General features: G+C 43.0%; 1 protein-coding gene across 12 annotated transcripts in view; it reads left to right on the forward strand.

Annotated features, from left to right (window-relative positions):
* The window catches only part of Wdr62 (WD repeat domain 62), an 80,729-nt gene that overhangs the window by 53,882 nt on the left and 7,743 nt on the right, over positions 1–19,104 (forward strand). For 9 of the 12 annotated variants that reach the window (XM_033381008.1, XM_033381010.1, XM_033381014.1 and 6 more), the window contains 6 exons: positions 13,775–13,866; positions 15,376–15,619; positions 15,940–16,149; positions 16,216–17,361; positions 17,426–18,690; positions 18,755–19,071. In XM_033381008.1, coding sequence (XP_033236899.1) covers positions 13,775–13,866; positions 15,376–15,619; positions 15,940–16,149; positions 16,216–17,361; positions 17,426–18,690; positions 18,755–19,071 — 3,274 coding nt within the window. Of the gene's footprint in view, positions 1–7,885; positions 8,873–13,774; positions 13,867–15,375; positions 15,620–15,939; positions 16,150–16,215; positions 17,362–17,425; positions 18,691–18,754; positions 19,072–19,104 lie in introns of those variants that run through there. The other 3 variants (XM_033381009.1, XM_033381011.1, XM_033381015.1) reach the window with 3 other exon arrangements.

Genomic DNA, 19,104 nt, shown 5'->3' on the forward strand with positions numbered 1-19,104 from the left:
ATGAGATGAGGGAATTTCGGAGACTTTTCAAGTATTAAAGGAGGTAAATAGATAGGTAATAGAAAATATATAGATGGGAATATATAAAAAGAAAAATGTTAAAAAAGTCAATGGACATTACTCTCCAAAGTTTGATTCAATTTAAAATATTCTATCTTATATCTATCATAGAAAAAATGGTTTAAAAATCAAAAGAAAGACTTTTATATTAATGTTGATAATTTCAAGAAACCCTCAGTTTAATGTATATTCTAAAAATTCTACCGTAAGTCTTAAAAGGCAAAAATGATGCATCTGCAAGAGTATCTTCTGCTTCGTCTTCGATGATATCTTTTAGATTTCTTGTTGTTATTTGCTGCTGCTGTTGGTGGTTGTCAAACTGTAGCAATTTGGCTAAGTGCGTTGCAACTGCTGTTTCTGTCTGCTGCTGCTGCTGAGATTTAACCATTTTGCTGTGGTTTTTTTTTTGTGTGTGGAACAACATATGGAACTGCAGAGTATGGTGTGTCTGTCTCCCCCACCCGATTTCCCCCGCGACTATCGGCCACCAGTGTCGGTGCTCCTCTGCTGTGGGCGTATCCCGTCGGTACGATTTGAAACGCATTTTTTTTCTTTTCGAGTGGTTGCCACAAGAGTGCCCCGCACAACGCGTTCCACTCCTCTGCAGCATTTAGCAGTACATAAAAATGAAAATGGAAATATAAAATGCTCCACTCTCCATATAATTAAATCTTTAAATGCATTTTGTGACCACACGAAATTGATATTTAGCTCTCTCGCTTCCCCTCTCTCTCTCTTTTTGTATCTGGGCATTATGTAATCAATATCTTGAATGGGGCCATCACGAGAGAGGGTAGGGGGAGGAGGGTAATTGATATGCAAACCAACGGCGACCACAAATGAAGTGCGATAATGATGAGGGTTAAAGATCCCGATAAAGATGGAGATGGAGCTGTAATGGGATAAGTGAAGGAAAGGGAGAGATTTGATGGGGATTTTTTGTAGATTTTCTTTATATGTTATGAAGAAATATGAATTGAGCAATCGATTTTTATAAAACCTTTTCAGAAATCTGAGAAATAAGTACTGAAATTATAGTATTTGCTAGTATGTGCACTTAGATTTAAAAATGTGTACGAAAATGAAGAATCAGGGAGATGAATTGTTAAAAGATAATATATATACATATGTATATAAAAGGTTAATTTTTGTAATTAAAAATTTAATTTTTGATTTAAATATTACTTGATCTTATTACTATCGAAGTTTTGTCTGAATGAGAGGACATTAAAGTGCAATGGACTGCACCATTAAGAGGTCTTAGCGTAGCTGACGACCGAGAGGTCTTCCCACAGTAATCACTCACTAAAGCCCACACATTAAGGCATTAGTGCCAACCGAAAGCAGCTACAAATCATTTTCAATTTACAACCCGAAAAAAAACACAACAAAACTAAAAACATTAACCAAATCAAGCAAAACCCCGCGATTTGTCTGTCAATTAAATGAAGCTTACACCGAAAACCATTTTAAAAGCCGACACTCGGAAGTTTAAGCCATATAATTAACACTTATAATCGGCCGAAAAACCAAAAGAAAACCTCTCTCTCCAGCGCCTGACTCTCTGCACAAATAGCAATCATTAGACAAATTGCGGGGCCATTACAGAGCGCACTACGTGCCACCAATAAAATAACCAACAAAAGACCCCCAAAAAAAGAGTCTCTTAACCAACACTAATACATGATTAAACTTTCAAATCAACTAAAGCCACAGCTAGAGCCCAGACCCAGACTAGTGGAGATTGAAGCTGCACAAAGAGCACTCCCCTGTCCAGCCCGGGGACGGCCAGCATCTTTCATCAACTTTGACACTCGAGAGCAGGCCTCCTGGCACTCTGGAAAATGCATTTTCTTCCTACTTTCCATTCGGTGGGGTTCGCTTTTTCGCTTGTGAATTTATGAGCAGATTTTCCCAGATTTTCGTACCGCGGCCGAGGGCCATCACGCTTGTCACGTAGTTCAAGAGTTGGCCGAGAGTCGAGAGAGTAAATTGCAACGCTTTATTATTGAATTATGTTTCATATTTTACTATCTACGGAAGGGGGTTTTCCCACCCGACAGACACCCCACATAACCACATCCCATCTCCACATTAAAGTGTAATTTAAGTCTTAGTCTTAGCTCTTTTTTTCTCTCGCTCTTTGAATGGGTTTATTGATTTCGTATTAATTGATGGCCAGGCGCAGCGACTGGCTGGTAACCTGTTATTTGCTGTAACACATTAAATTGCATCTGTAGGATTCATAGATATTTATGCAATTAATCAAAATTGTCGGCAACGTTTCAGTCGTTTGTAAATGATTGGATCCGAAGATCGCAGATCGTGGAGACTTGCTTACCTCATCGCCCCACAGAGAGAGAGAGAGAGAGAGCTTTTTTAATTCGTTCGCCAATATATTGATGGATTGACCAACCTGCGCATGTGCCACATCAGTATTGAGTGAGTGAATGAATGACGTGGTGGATTGATTGACACGGGCGATTGAAATGTTGAGTGGTTTTGGTTTGAGCTCAGATTAAAGCTGGTCGGTGGTCGTTTGATTGACGGAATCGGATTGATGGAGGGATGCATTCATGCAGGAGAATCGATTAAATTCGTGGAAGAATTGGTGGTATTTTTTAAAGAATTAAATATCACAAATAACAAATCAGGGCAATATGTGGACTTAAGATCAGGAAGGACTTATTTCATTGTTGTATTGGAGTTACAGGATATATATTTTATTATATTTATAGATTAAAGATATCTCGAACAACTGATACATAGATACAGAGCAATCCAACCATACAAAATAAAACGAGGGGGAACGTTGTGAGTTGCTGCGGACACCGCAACTCTACGGTTATACCCGATACTAAGTCAGTATGGCCCTCCTCCGGCAGACGCCGCTGATATTAAACGACACGACAAAGAGTGCGTGCGAGAGAGACAGAAAATCAGTCTGAGCGTGACGTCGGGCGCTGCGTAGCCACTGCAAATTGATTTGTTCCTTTTGGCTATAAAAATGATCTGATCTGATCCAGATTCAGCAATCTAATAGATATGGTCATTATCTATGATTCTGCGTTTTTAGTTTTCTCAAATCTGCAATATTGTGGATGCAACAGATTTTCGTCCTTTGTGGGGGCGGATGGGGGTGGGGCGAAATTCTGAGATATACGTTTTATAGTGGCATCTTAAAGGAGTGTGTGTACCAAATTTGGTTACTCTAGCCTTAATAGTCTCTGAGATTTGTGGTTGCCTCAGATTTTCGTCCTTTGCGGGGGCGGAAGGGGGTGTGGTGAAATTTGGACATGAAACGGTCAAGGTCCGATATCACAGGAGTGTGGATACCAAATTTGGTTGCTCTAGCTCTTATGGGTTCTCAGATCCTTGAACTCATATTTTGCAATTGGCAAAACCGACCATGAAACCTGTGTGTTAGAGTGAGACAGAGCGAGAAAGAGTGAAATTGTTTTCGTGATTCTAGCTATAATAATTATACGATCTGGTTCAGATTTGGCGCTCTGTAAGATATAGTCATCTTCTACGATTCTGCGTTTTTAGTTTTCTCGTATCTTTAAAATTGTGGATGCCACAGATTTTCGCCCTTTGTGGGGGCGGAAGTGGGCGGGGCAAAGTTTTGAAATATTTTTGGAGCAGTGACATATCACAGAAGTCTGGATCCAAAACATCGTTGCTCTAGCTCTTATAGTCTTTGAGCATTAGGCGCTGAAGGGGACGGACAGACGGACAGACGGACGGACGGACAGACGGACAGACGGACGGACGGACAGACGGACAGACAGACATGGCTCAATCGACTCGGCTATTGATGCTGATCAAGAATATATATACTTTATAGGGTCGGAAACGATTCCTTCTGGACGTTACACACATCCACTTTTACCACAAATCTAATATACCCCAATACTCATTTTGAGTATCGGGTATAAAAACCCACCTCATCAGCGGGACTTGCGACGAGCATTAAAGTGTTTCGTCGTGCACACTACATGCATGTTGTTTGTGAAATTCTCAGGTATTCTTCTTCCCACTTTTCGATCATCACTTGGGAGTAAGGATGCGCCCAAGAAAGATGGATACATACCATAGATAGCTGAAAACAGTACTGAATCTTGTGCACAGGTCCTAAACTGAAGACTTAGAAGAACGTACTTATCGTCACTACTTTGCAATTGATAGATGCTCAATGTAAGATACATTTTCAAACAATTCAGTTTAAGAAAAGGTCACACCATCAGGCAAATAAGACCTTCAAGAGACTGACCTATCCAAATCTTGAACAAGCTAAGAGCTAAATACTAGATTGCAATCTATTCTCCCAAAGGCTGCCCCACTCGACAACAACCTGCCTTGTTGCAACCGCCCCACAAATGCCAGCCCCACAGTTGCCAGATACTCGGTATCTAATCTGCAACGCCCAGAGCATTACACAAAATAAATCATAAATAATAATTATTAATTATAATGCCCACACGGAGATCTTTTGCGAACAAAAGCACAGATCACAATATCAGATCCGCACCATCATTGGACAGCCACGAACAAAAGTAATTCGATTTGCAATTTGCATTACAAAAACTTATTTGAAAATTGTACAATTGCAACAGCAGCGGCAGGAGGCAGGGGCAGGAGGCAGCAATAACGTAAATGCAATCCAAAAATGACAATGAGGCAAAAAGTATTTTAATTACAAATTGCAAGAAGGTGGGAAGGCAATGGTAATGGCGATAAATAGCTTTATATAGGGGGTATACAATGGTAGCCCCTATTGACGATGGATAGCCTACCAGTCTTCCAGTACCCCAGTACCCAGACGTCATTCAGTCCAGCAATTTTTCACGGCGCAAATCAAAGGAAAAAGGCAGCCAAGTGGCACAACCAGCAGCAGCAGCAGCAGCAACAGGCAGCGTCTGCATTCATTTGAATATGCGGCGAATGCAGGCGGGACCCACAGATCCCCCGGATCCAAACCCGAACCCCAGCCCCAGCCCCAGCTTCAGCCCCAGCTCCAATCTATGTATCTATCTGCCTAGCATCTGTCAGAGCAAGTCGCTGGTAACTTTCCCCCATAAACAAGAGGCAACTGCAGTGAAGACTGCGACTGGAAGAGCGAGAGGCATTTCTTTTGGCCATGGCACAAGATAAAGAAATTGGCTGCACAATTTGGGATCCCCATTGAATGGTTCGGGGCGGGGGGACGATGGATGACAGCAGGGGGTGTGCCGCCGTAAGGTGACAGAGGAGAAGAGGTGTATGTCAACTATGCTATTTTTATACCCTATCCTCCCAGAGGGTATAGTGGTTTTTAGGGAACTATAAGCAAACAAGTCTTTGAGCAAGGATCGCATCATTACATTATAATCAGGTGATCGATTGATCCAACGTTTATGTTATATGGAATATGTTATCTTGGGAACAATTGTGGTAGTATATCAAAGAGTGGAGTGGATGAAGATGGATTGCTATGCTCTGAAGATGGATTGTCTAGAAGAATGTGATTTATCGATTGTTTCCTTAGGAGAACGATTAGGCTTAAGTATATCTGTCTTTTATGATGCCAATCATGCCACTATATCTTCCATCTGCCCTTAGACTTTGAGATATGTTCTACACTTTATAATTCATCAAAATCTGATCACTCTCTATATATCTTTCAGAGTATAGATCGCTGATAGAGTCTCTCTATCTTCGTCTTCTATTTCCTTCTCTCGTTTCCCCATGTGCTTGCTTTTGCTTTGTTTGTCAATCTGTCGGTGCAATGCGTTCGAGCGCTCGGATTTGGTCTCGGGGCTGGGGTTCGGTCTCTCTGTCCCTCTCTCTCTCTCTTTCTCTCTTTCTGTGATGTCTGATTATTTCACTTGATTTGTGTTATGCAAATTGATTTTCTTTTCTGTCGTTTCTGCTGTTGTCTAGTTGTTTGTCGAGTGTTTTGTGTGTGTTGTCTGCTGTGTGTTGTGTGCTGCCTGTTGTGTGTGGCGGCGAGTTGTTTATGGAAAGGTAGCTACCTTTTTGATTGGCCTTTGTGCAATAGTTGGGCTTATGATTGCACTTGAACGAAAGGCCTAAAGCGTCAAGTTTATGCGTGCTGACACTATCACGATCTTGAGATCTTGAAATGAAAGCGCAATTTATGGTGGGGCATGCCTAGGGAGGGGGGGTCAAAATGGGTTTAACATGGGGTTAAGTTTTGGCTGTGGGGAAATGTGTCGGAAAATTATGACTATGGGATGTGGAAAGACATCGCAGCCTAGATTTATGATTATAAATGAGGAAAGGCTCTCAAATACTCTAAGAAAGGCTTCACTCTTCAACAAATCTTGTCGTAAGGATAGTTTTACGTTTAAGGACTACAGATAATGTGGTTCTCCATCTAAATTTAAGCAGAAAATGAATCTTTACGATTAGAAAGTGCAACATTTCTGTTTTAAATATCAAATATATTCCCCTCTTACTGATTGCATTCATTGATTAAACAATTGATTCATAATACTTGACTTTAAAGTTGTCAGAAAGTTGGCAGTTCCAATCTCCCAAATTCGCAATAATTTACTACGTGATATTCCCAAACGTGTAAACCCGCAGAAAAGCACTCCGACGCAGACCCAAATGAAGCACAGCCATAAGTCATAAACGATTGGTCAGATATTCTCCATATACATAAATATATTCTCTGCAACAATCTCGTATAATTCTATGGCTTTATTTAGCCATAGCCACGACTACATCTGGAACGGGCTCTGACGGACCCACGGAAAAGCCATCTATCTGTCTATCTATCTATCTATCTATCTATCTATCTATCCGCATGGCCACTAAATTGTGTTCCACTTGGCTGACCCGAAGTACGAGTATCTGCTGCTGCTGCTGCTGTTGATTTGCCTAATTTCATTTTACAACATACGGCATACGGCATTTGGAGGGAACGTGTACGCCTACAATTCCTTCAGTGTGGAATATGGATCTGTTTGCCCGAGAATTTATTGCATTCGGTGGGCAGTGCAGACAGACAGACAGACAACACTACAATGGACCGATCTGTATTGATAACTTTCCACTATTGATTATTCATATATGCAGATTATTAACTAATTAAAGCGAATCGTGGGTGACAGAACCACTAGTGACATTTGATTAATTACGAGAGTCACTAAATCGCATACGCTCTGGATCTGTCCCCCTCCTTTGGCCCCTCTGGAAGTTGCATTGATTTGAAGTACATTTTGTGTTCGATTTTTGTGTCGAGAATCGCGTGTTAGCATCAACGATCCGATCGCCTTTTTTTGGACTGTTATCCAAACGTGTTTTTAGGTGGGGGTACCTGGTAATCGCAGAGGAGAAGGGTGTATTCGGTTTTGTGGGAATAAACAGATTAGTAAAAGCATTAGATATGGCTTCACTTTCCTTCTGTCTGTGAACTCAAATATAGTTTAAATGTCCATAGCATCCAAAGTTCTTAAGATATTGAGCTAATGTTTATAGAATCTTTACTCTCAGAGAATATTCTCTCTTAAAGAATCTTCTCGATCAATTAATCTGTTCACTGGGTATCCCATAGTCTCATGAATGCCTCGGCATTCGTTCTTGTTTTGGTTTTCTTAACGAAATATGCAAATTAATGAGCGCGACCGCTGAGACAAGCCAGCGCGAACTGAGTTTGAAGATTGAGTATCTAAGAGATACGTGTGCGTGCTACCAAATCTGTTGTGTGTTTGTGTGCGTGTGTGTGTGTGTGTGTGTGTGTCTCTCAAAAACTCAATCCGGCTGCCCAGTCGACAGTCCGCAGTCTGTGTCCGCGCTCTTTTGTCTTGTCTCTCTGTCTTGTCGTCTCAAGCTCTCTGTTAACTCAATATCGATATGTGTCTACGACAACAAACGCGTCGTGTGCCTTGGCCGCCTGTTGGAATCGCGGCAGTTTCATTTGAGCCGCGCTAAAAAACGATACGCGACAACGGCTGACACAACACAACACAACACAAAACGCAACACACACAACACACGACGATAATAACCGCAATAAAACGACAAGAAATATTTTTTGAATAATTATTTAAGCTATGCTTTATTTGTTGTAAAAAAGAAATTAGCAAAAGCCCGCAGCGAAAACGTGCAACGAATATTTTTATGAGAGATTCATAAAAGAAGAAATAAATTATAGAAAAAGAAGCGGAAAAAGATTTAATAAATTACAGAAAAATTAGTGGCAAAAGATGAAATAAGTGATAGAGAAAATAGTGGAAAAATAAGCAAAAGATACAAGATACCGCAACGAATGAATCGGCACTGAAAGATACAACGAACCGAACTCCAAGAGCGAGACCGAAGAGAACACCCAGCACGACCTTGACAAAGTCGCAATAAAAAAAGAAGAAAATAAAAACCAAATGTTATAAAAGACTAGTCACCCGAAAAAGCAACGAACAAAAAACACAAAAAAACCTTAAACTCGGAAATATATAGAGGAAATATAGCAGAAAAGCCGACAAATAAAGTATTATTTCAAGTGTATTATTAATTATACGAAACGCCCCCAAAAAACATTACGAATTTATATACAAAAAAAAAAAAAAAACAGAAACCAAAAATAAAACAAAAACAACAACCGTTTTTTGGTGGGCGTCTGTCTCAAATGTGCCATAAAAAAAGAAGTTAAAGTTTTACAATTAACCAAAAAAAATAAGTGAATATTTTTTGTGCAAGGAATGTTTTTGCCTGCTGCCGTTCAAAAAGGGATTGAGAAATGTTTGCCCCACGAAACTCGTCGCCAGTTGCCATCTACGGCAAGGAGGATGTGGCAGCCTATGAGGTAAAGGTCGTTCCACATACGGATACCAGTACGAGTACGAGTGCGAGTACGACTTCGAGTTCGAGTATATGTAGTAGATGGAATGAAATCGGACTGTCGGCTGGAGACAACTTTCATTTGAAAGCAAGTTCTGTTGTCTGTCTGGCTGGGCTTTTCTCTTTCTTTTTCCCGCTTTTGCATATTTGCCAAAGCAACATCCGTTTAGATATAGCCTGAGCTACAGTTAGATGTATCTGTATCTGCCATTAAAACATTGTTGCGGCCCACATGGGGGCTGTGTGGACTTGGTCTTGGCCGCCGCCGCCGCATGATTCATGTGGCACACAAGTTTTGTCTCCGCATTCGTAATGGATTTTTGTGGTTTTCTACTCCCGCTCTGGCCTGTAGATATTCTATCTGCTTTTGTTCGGATCTTAAATTGTTTTGTGCCTGCCTCTGGTAATTATAGGCAATTACGAGTCTCGGCTGCTGGCGGCAGCTTCTAAAAGCTTGAAGGAATCTCAATATCGGTGGCTTTTGTGAAACTCTAAGGAATCTCAATATCAGCAGCTACAGAAATCTGTAAGGAATCTCAATCTATCGGCAGAGTCTTAAAGCTCAAAAGGAAACCAAAGTTCCATCTATAATTCGTTTGTCTTGGCTTTGGCTTTGGTTTTGGCTCTTGTTTTTATAGTCATAAACATTTTGCTCACGTAATAGCATTGTAGATACAAATGTATCTATGCAGGTACCTCGCCTATTGAGCTTCTATTTGTATGTAGGTCTTTTTTGTACTATTTCTCGTTTGCTTTGTTATGAGGGCCATGTACGAGGGGGAGCGAATAAGCCGATGAAAGCCAATTGGAAATGCTCAAACAGAAAAAACAGAAAAAATTGAAAATAAGAATATTATACAAAAACAAATTGACTTAGATTTGAGCTTATTTTTGTTATTAACTAAAAATAGTGTGCCACCAAAATACAGAAATACAAAAATGTATGCCTAAGAATGTATTTCAGGTTTGAAGGCTTCTAAGAAAAGAAATCCAAACCACAAATCAAACTTTAAGTTATGCCAACTTTTGGTGGAGTTAGCATAATTGCAATTTATATTCATTTTAGCCGAAGAAGATACTCCTTGGCGCTGACTTATCAGCATTTCAATAATTCATGGATTAATTATTCAAGAATGAAAATCTTTTCCTGCTCCGGCGCCTGCTCTTTTATCGATTGAAACCGGGTAGGCAATTAGCCAGGCTTTTGTTTTTGCGGCTTAATCTGCGGCCAAGACTTGGACTTGATGGAGGCGCCACCGCTAGCTTGGTAGATGGTTTTTTGGCTGCTGGAGTGTAACCGAGCCAACAATTTGCGGCATGCCGTGTGTAAATATAATTATTACTGAACATGGTTTTTATTATAAATATTAATGTATTTTAACTGGAAGTCTGCTGCAATTACAGCCCGGCCAAAAAGGCAACCCAATTTCGGCTGAAAACTTCCTTATTTTGCAGTCAAGTTTGGTTCTGACTGGAGGGAGAATCCATTTGCATAAATAAATCTTTTTTGATGGTCTTTCTCGTGGGGGTTTGTTTTTTGTTGACTTTTCATTGCGTGACTGCTGGATTCTCGGTTGACACCTGTCCGTGGCAAATATTTCAGCTTATTTTGTGGCCTTTCTGCCAGCAGATGTTGTGAGCAGCAGAGTCAGCAATAATCCCAGTGCGATCCCATGTGGGCAGCTATAGAATTTGGCCAGCACTCGGCTGCAACTGCTGCGTGCATTGAACTTGGTCAAATCAATAAACAGCAGCACCACCAACTTCATGATTATCATACATCACAGACGGCCATTTCATTAACACAGTCCGGGCATTGGGCCAAAAGCCACTTGACCGAAAAGTGTTGTGCTTTGGCCCACAGTTTACTGTGCTTCTTGACCAATTTCTGCTGTTTTGCTGCTTTGCTGTCATGGCCATGATTTCGTCACTCCATCGGATCTCGATCCCCAAGCCCCAAGCCCCGAAACCGAGTCCGAAACAAGCCAACATTAAATAATAATTAATTACCATTCAACTGCCGCATCTGTCACACAAAATGGAAATTTCAGCTCTCGGCTGTTCACAATAAATTTCGCTACTAGACCAAATTTGTAACAAAAGAATGTTTGCTGAATGTTTTTTGTCTGTGAGCCGTAGCCGTTCTTTTGGGCAACACCCAAATTCGGCTTTGATGGATGGCGTGTGTTGACTTCCGTTTCCAAAAAAATCCAAAGGAAAAATTTGTAAAATTAATGATTTTTAAAATTCTATGGTGCTCTGGCGGCATCTGTTTGTGGTGGATATATAGAAAATAGATTAGGGTAAACCAACAGAGAGAGTGGCAAGGACTTTGATTGATTTTTATCGTTAATTAATGGACAAGGAATAACAAAAACTACAAAAAAAAAATTGAAATAAAAATAAAAAAGTGAACAAGAAAAAGACAGACACTTAAATTTAAGAAAGATTTCAGTTCAAAACATCGTAATCGTAGAAAAATATATAATTTCAAATATAAGTCAATATTCTAATAAACATATATCCCTCGACCCCAAGTGCTATTCGTATTAAAAGAATTATTTTCAACTGCGAAATTTAACATAAATTAATCACTCACTCATTTACGAGTAATTAAGGAACAAATCAACAATATTATATAAAAGAGAAAAAACGATAAATACAGGGTTTAAATGCACAAACATAAAAAGTCAAGTTAAACAACTTTACAGTAATTTTAATGTCAATAAATTAAGAAATCAAATCAAATAGAAATGGAAATAGATTAAATTCACTCAACTAAAGATTAAGAAAGATAAAGGTTTTATTACAAATACTCTTATGATTAAATAGATAAAATAAATAGTCCAATAAAATAAAAATATTCGTATCAAATGACTAATACAAGCCAAATGTTTAATGAATTAAAAGAAGAATTCCAATCTGTTGAAATCCCATGAAATTCCCAGTGGCGGCATCTGATTTGCTTAATTATTGCTTCGAAAACAGATTACGCCCCCGTCGCGCCGCCTGCCTTGCCGTTGCAATCGTAGCTCAGGGATTTCGTTGCGCATACGCCCCGTAATTGTTTTTACATCTCTATTTAGAAATCTCCCTCTGGCACTCTCCCTCTCGATCTCTCTCGATCATCTCTCTTTATGCCACTTAAATGAAATCGATGCCACTTGGTCATGATTTCTGGGGGTAGCATAAAATTCGCGGCTTTTTTCATAATCATTATTCAGGCACGGTTAGCAGATTTGTGTTCATTGTTGCCGTATTTTAGTCATGATCAGAAATTTGTTTACAATTTCACGGCATATTATTGTCATTAAAAATGCAAATATTCGAATGAGAGAGAGATACAAATACTGAGGAATACTCAGAGAGAGAAAGAGAGAAGTGAAAAACCGGTTGGGATAGATCGACCTTATGCATTAAGATATAGATTTTAAAGGCTGCGTATGCGTTGGTGTGGCTGTTATTTGCTTAAGTGAAACAAGCCACAATAAAACCGATTCTCGTAGTAGACAAATACTCTCTCTCTATCCCTCTCTCGGTCGAGATGATCTCAGCCTGAATGTATTCGTTAGTTTGTATCTGGGGTTCTGTTCTGCGACGCAGATCGTTCAAGTATCTTTCGGATGCTCTCTGTGCAAATGCGCCCGCATTGATGGAAGTGTTTTGTTTTTTATGGAGTGCCTTGAAACCAAGTGAGATCGCCCACTCAATTGGGTGTACGAATCAATGTCTCTCTATAAGTAGAAAACTATACATTCAATGAATGCGGTAGTCAGTGGCACAGAGTACTTCAACCTGACTCTTGCACTTCCTTTTCAAAAAAGCCCAACCTGTTCGGTCGCCGTTGCCGTTCCGTTGTGTTCTATAGCACTCTGTACGCCCCTTAATTGTTATGGCTATTTCGTGCCTTTTTTCTCTGTTTTTTAATAACCCATAACTTAAACGCTTGGGCAAGATCAAGGTGAGGCTCTCAAGTGAGGCGTAACAGCTGCTCTGCTGTTCGCCTGGCGGCATTTATGAACATAAATACGAGCTAAATACAAAGAGCATTGGTTGTTTTGTTTTTAATGAATGAAATCATTAGTGGGGCTTTACGTTTCCCAACTTAGAAGCGTGCAAAATTATATGGTAGTCGGCGAATAGTTGGTGTAAAACAAGGCAGAGTAAAAGTTTATTTTTTCTTTAAAGAAACAAAAGCCAAGAAAAGTTGAAGGAAAACATACTATTTATACGATGAGGTCCCTTAATTAATTTAGTAATTTTTACTAGAACAATTTAAGTAGTTAATATATAAAACTGTTTGGTTTGAGCTTCCACAAATCCCTTCATCCGCCCAAAATCTTAGCAGTGGATCAAATCAAAGATTTCTTTGCATTTCCGCTGTGGCTGCGCTGCTCACTGCCTGGCTGATTGCCTTTTGATTAATTCAACCTCAAACTTTCTCCCCAAATCAAGTCAACACTGAACCCAAGTTTATTCATAAGCCAATTGATTATTATGGTAAAAATATGATTGGAAAATCATGTTAACATTTGTAGTGAGTGCTGAGGCCTTTCGGAGTCGTTTTTCTCATGTTAATGTTGGGTTTTATGTAAGTCGAATAAGGCTTTTGGGGTACGATATGCAAACAACCCAAAAAAAAACAACAAGAAAAATGTGCGAATTGTGTGCGTTAGCAATTCACACAACAAGTTGTAGCTTTTTTTCAACTGAATGTTGGGCAAATATTACGAATGGTTCAATGTTCCACAATCTACAGAGCGACCTTGTCTGAACGAAAATAAATACCAAAAACAAATATCTCTTACCACATAAGAAGTTGAAAAAAAAAATATCTAATGATTTCTCATGTTCTCTCTTTTTGCAGATAAAACTCAAAAAAGTCTTGGGTCTGACTGTGTGCAGCAATGCGGCGTTGGATGTTTCACCAGTCAGCGGCCTCCTGGCCTATCCAGCGGGGTAAGAAAAACCTAAAATTAAAGGAAACACACACACGCATCCGTGGATACCTTATTTCCCTTTCGTTTGGCCTTAAAAGAAAATCCGGTTCCAGTTCCGTCAGACAGAAGGTTGATTTTGGGACCGCAAACAAATCTGCAATGAAAATTGTTGATTTAATCTTTCTACGACTGTCATACATGGCTGCCTTTTCACATTCGGATGGGGGGAGATTCAGTTCGGGAAATTTCTGTGACAGAGACATGCACACAGCGGCAGGGGAGAGGCCCAGGGTAATAGGAGCACAGGCTAGGAGGTGACATAACGTCAGCTGGTTACACATTTAATGTCAATGCGACTGCAATTTCCACAGAGAGTCCCCTCTCGTGAGGATTTGCATATGTCACTGAACATTTTCTCACAATTGGCTATTACGCTGCGTATACGTAATATGCAAAATAGTAATAATAATAATTATCAATGACAGATTGGTTAAACGGAGATACACAGATGGGAATGCGGCAGGAAATGTCCGGGGAATGACAGCTGCAAATCGGGATTAAATAGAGTCTGGAGCCTGGACAGTCCCTCAATTAGTTATCTTATTACACCAGGGCGTATGCGTAATGTCAACAGTTCCACTCAATTAAGAGGATTTATACCGTGATCTTTTTGCTTTGGCTTTTGAGCTGCTCTTGCAGAAATTGCTGTTGCTTTTTTATCTGATGCCGCATTTCTATGACAGTAAATTAAGCTCAGGCATTATAGCAATTATGTGCATTAACAAAAACTGCATATATACTCCCACTTTGAGGGCCCCTACAGTCTGTGAGTTTCCGTTTCTCTCAGCACACAATTTGTTGGAGGAAAATAAATAGAAAATGTTAAGGACTGAGAAATGCGGCAGCTTCTACAACGACTAAGGAATGCTCTAGAAAGAGAGAAAACTTAGGGGTAAAATCTAACACAGAATATAGGAGTAGTTATAGCTAATCCCAAGAATATTTTAGTAGAAGCCCATCTGTTCTTCCCAGAAGATGATGACACCAGAACGTTTGGGGGAATCCACTTCTCTCAGGGTATAAAACTACATACACAAGTGAAAGATGTGGGCGTTATGTTCTCATTAACGTTGAGCAACAACAGAAATAAAACTGGCTGAAATAAAACCCAAAGAGCAGCTTAATAAGGAATGAGGAAGGGAGGCAGTGCGGCAGGGAGGCAGTCAGGCAGGCAGTTAGCTACAGTCATAAGAGGGTTAAACGGAGGCAGGAACTGGTTGAAGGGCAGGACATGGGCGGGCACGACTCTTTCGCCTCGTCGCCTCGCCAGGCAAAAGAGAACGCAGAAAGGCCAACATGGCCTGGCTATCCTTGGGCATTTTAAATGTGTGAGCCACATTTACCCTCTGCCTTGGTCAAGGACATCCTTAAAGGGTCACCGCGAAAATGATTGTGAAAAAAAAATACCCATCTATTCAATGAATCCTCTGCCTGATTGAATATTCCGTTTTCTTTCTCTTGTTTACAGCTGCACTGTGGTGCTGTTCAATGCCAAACGTCAGACACAGGCCTATCTGGTCAATACCTCCCGCAAAGCATTCACATCCGTCGCCTTCTCACGCTGCGGCCGGTATGTGGCCACCGGCGAATGTGGCATCAATCCGGCCATCAAAGTCTGGGAGCTGGAGACGCCCAATGGCAATCTGGAGCACTGCACCGGCGGCAGTGTCATTGCCGATTTTGTGGATCACAAATATGCCGTCACCTGTGTGGTAAGTCCATAACAAAAGGATGAAGGTTGTCTACAATCGATAAGACTATCAAGAATATCTAGAACCGATAAATCGATCATAAATACAACATTCTTGGAAAAAGAGTGACATATTTGATGTATCGATGTTACAATCGATAATATTCCGATACAAAATCAAACATTATCTTTTACGAATGCACTTTTATTGCGATTCTAGAAAGCTGTAATATGATTTCGCATACTGGATGCCACAATAAATATCTATCATCCCTTTCCCTAGTCAAAGATTCAATTTCCATACGATCATTCACTAATCGATTAATTAATTCCCCTCTTTAGGCCTTCTCGCCCACGGGAAAGTACCTGGTTTCAGTTGGCTCACAGCACGACATGATCGTAAACGTGTTCGACTGGCGGGCCAACCTAAAGATGGCCTCGAATAAGATTAGCTCCAAGGTGGCTGCCGTTTGCTTTGCCGAAGACGGCACCTACTTTGTCACCGTGGGCAATCGTCATGTCAAATATTGGTACTTGGAAGGATCCCGCAGGGTACGTATCGAAAGTGAAATATCCTTTGGGGAATGTGTGATTAAAGTTCTCTTTTCTCTTCGACAGTACAAAGATCCCATACCTCTGATGGGACGCAGCGCTATTTTGGGCGATTTGCGTGACAATGATTTCTGTGCCGTGGCCTGCGGCAAGGGGATCTGTGCGGAGAGCACGTATGCCATCACCCGCCAGGGCCATCTGGTGGAGTTCAGTTCGCGGCGATTGCTGGACAAATGGGTGCAGTGCCGCACCACAAATGCCAATTGCATTTGCGTCAACGAGAACTTCATACTCGTGGGTTGTGCCGAGTCCATCATTCGCATCTTCAATGCGGCCACGCTGGAGTACGTGACCACGCTGCCCCGGACCCATTATCTGGGCGTGGACGTGGCCCAGGGCATACAGATCAATCACATCATGTCGGTGCCGCAGCAGGCCAAGTTTCCCGATTGCATTGCCATGGTGTTCGATGAGCAGCGATCGAAGGTGAGCTGCGTCTACAACGATCATTCGCTGTACATTTGGGATCTGCGCGATATCACGCGGGTGGGCAAGTCGCACTCGTTCCTGTATCACTCCACGTGCATTTGGGGCGTGGAGACAGTGCCATATAATCTGGAGCGAGAGCCATCGCAGACGCTGCCGGAGGATTGCTTTGTGACCTGCTCCTCGGACGATACGATACGCGTCTGGGGCCTGGACGGATGTGCCAACAATGAGATCTATCGCAAGAACATCTACTCCAAGGACCTGCTGAAGATCGTCTACAGCGACGAGGAGCTGCAGTTTATCAAGGACCAGGGCTGCGCCTCGATGTCCGACAAGACGGGCAGCTCCTCCTACGACGGCCGCAACGGTGTGCGCTGCATCAAGATCAGCCCCGAGCTGCGGCATCTGGCCAGCGGCGACCGGTGCGGCAACATACGGGTCTACAACCTGGTCAATCTCAAGCTGATGACCACCATCGAGGCGCACGAGTCGGAGGTGCTGTGTCTGGAGTACTCCAACGATAAGATCGAACGCAAGCTGCTGGCCAGTGCCAGTCGCGATCGTCTCATACATGTCTTCGATGTGGCCCAGGACTATCTGCTGCTGCAGACGCTCGACGATCACAGCTCCTCGATCACATCGATCAAGTTTGTGGGCGCTGGACTGAACTTCCAGATGATAAGCTGTGGTGCGGATAAATCCATAATGTTCCGAAGCTTTCAGGTGAGTCGTCGGAGACATGCCCTCTTGGAATCGGATTACTTATTGTGAATATTCTTTTTTCCAGGGCAACATCTTTATGCGGGGCACCAATACCTCGGGCAAGACCACGCTCTACGACATGGAGGTGGACTCGAATTCCAAACATATCCTCACCGCCTGCCAGGATCGCAATGTCCGCGTGTATGGCACCCAGAATGCCAAGCAAACAAAGACCTTCAAGGGCTCCCATTCGGATGAGGGCAGCCTCATCAAACTCAGCCTCGATCCCAGTGGGATCTATGTGGCCACCTCCTGCACGGACAAAACCCTGGCCGTCTACGACTACTACTCGAGTGAGTGCATGGCGCGCATGTACGGTCACAGTGAGCTGGTCACGGGGTTGAAGTTCACCAACGATTGCCGGCATTTGATTTCGGCCAGCGGCGACGGCTGCATCTTCATTTGGCAAGTCCCACATGACATGATTGTGACCATGCAGGCCAGAATGTCACAGCAGCGTCTACGTTCTGGTCATGGCCCGTTGCCGCGTCCCCTGGCGCCCATATCCCCGCCGGAGGGCATTGTGCTGGAGTCGCCCACCAGCGAAATAGAACAGCCGCAAATGGTGCCGAAATTCGCAGTGGCCGACCGGCTGTCGGATGTGGGACAGCTGCCGCAGTGGGCCATGCGGAAGGCGGCGGCGGGCGGCGACTCCGATAGCGGTGCCCTGTCCATACCCACACCCAGTGCCCAGGGAGGATCGTCGTCCATTCCAGCCATGCATGCGGCCTCCTCGATGGGCAATCTCAGCTCCTCGCCCAGCCAGCAATTAGGAATGATGGCGCCCAGGGCGCGCGGACGCTGGGCGCAGCGTAGCAGTCAGCTGGAGGCAGATGATCTGCGCTCCAATTCGGAGAGCCCCTTGGGCACAGTCTCATCCGTGGGCGGCCATAGCGGTGTGAATGTGCAGACGTCGGACTACAACAGTGCCTCGTCCAAGGACATCATGTACAATCAGACATATCTCAGCGAGGACTCGTCCATCGATTCGGGCATGGAGACGCGCCGCGGCGAGCTCAAGTTCATTGGCAGCAGCAACAATGGCACCGTGACCGTCTCCGTGTCATCCTCCTCCTCCCTGGCGACGGCCAACAACAGCAATGGTGCCATGGCAGCTGTCGGCGTGGGCCAGCAGCGGCTGCAGCTGCCCGACAAACGGAAGCCCGGTCTGCGCTTCGATACGCCGCACACCCACGATCACGATGGCGATGTGGAGGACATTTCCGATGGCGAAAGAACCAGCTCCGACCATGGAATGTTCTACAATAATCTGGCGCCCAGTACACCCACGTAAGTCTATCGATTCTTTCCGATAAAAACCCAAATTTAATGGATTTTTTTGCCCCCAATAAAGTGACTTCAAAGTGACGGCCATGAACGAGGACGAGCTGCGGAAGTCGGTGCGGCGACAGAAGTTTGAAAAGTCCGGCCTGCAGCTGCCGACGGCCAGTGGCAATGGCAGTTCCCATACCGCCAGCACGGGCACGGGCACTGGGACATCGGACACCGAGGACGAGGGCTCCACGCCGAGTGCCGAGAATGCGGAACGTTCGCTGGCCTCCACTTTGGGTGGCAGCAATGAGAATCTGCCGCAGAGCAGCAATAGCTTCCTTCATGCAGCCCTGCCCGAGGGACCCGGAATGACGGCGCCCCTGGAGCGTGGCACAACCAGTAAGCGTCGCTGTCTAGCGAAAGCCTCCCGGC

Source organism: Drosophila pseudoobscura, chromosome 4, assembly GCF_009870125.1.
Source record: "Drosophila pseudoobscura strain MV-25-SWS-2005 chromosome 4, UCI_Dpse_MV25, whole genome shotgun sequence".
NCBI lineage: Eukaryota > Metazoa > Arthropoda > Insecta > Diptera > Drosophilidae > Drosophila > Drosophila pseudoobscura.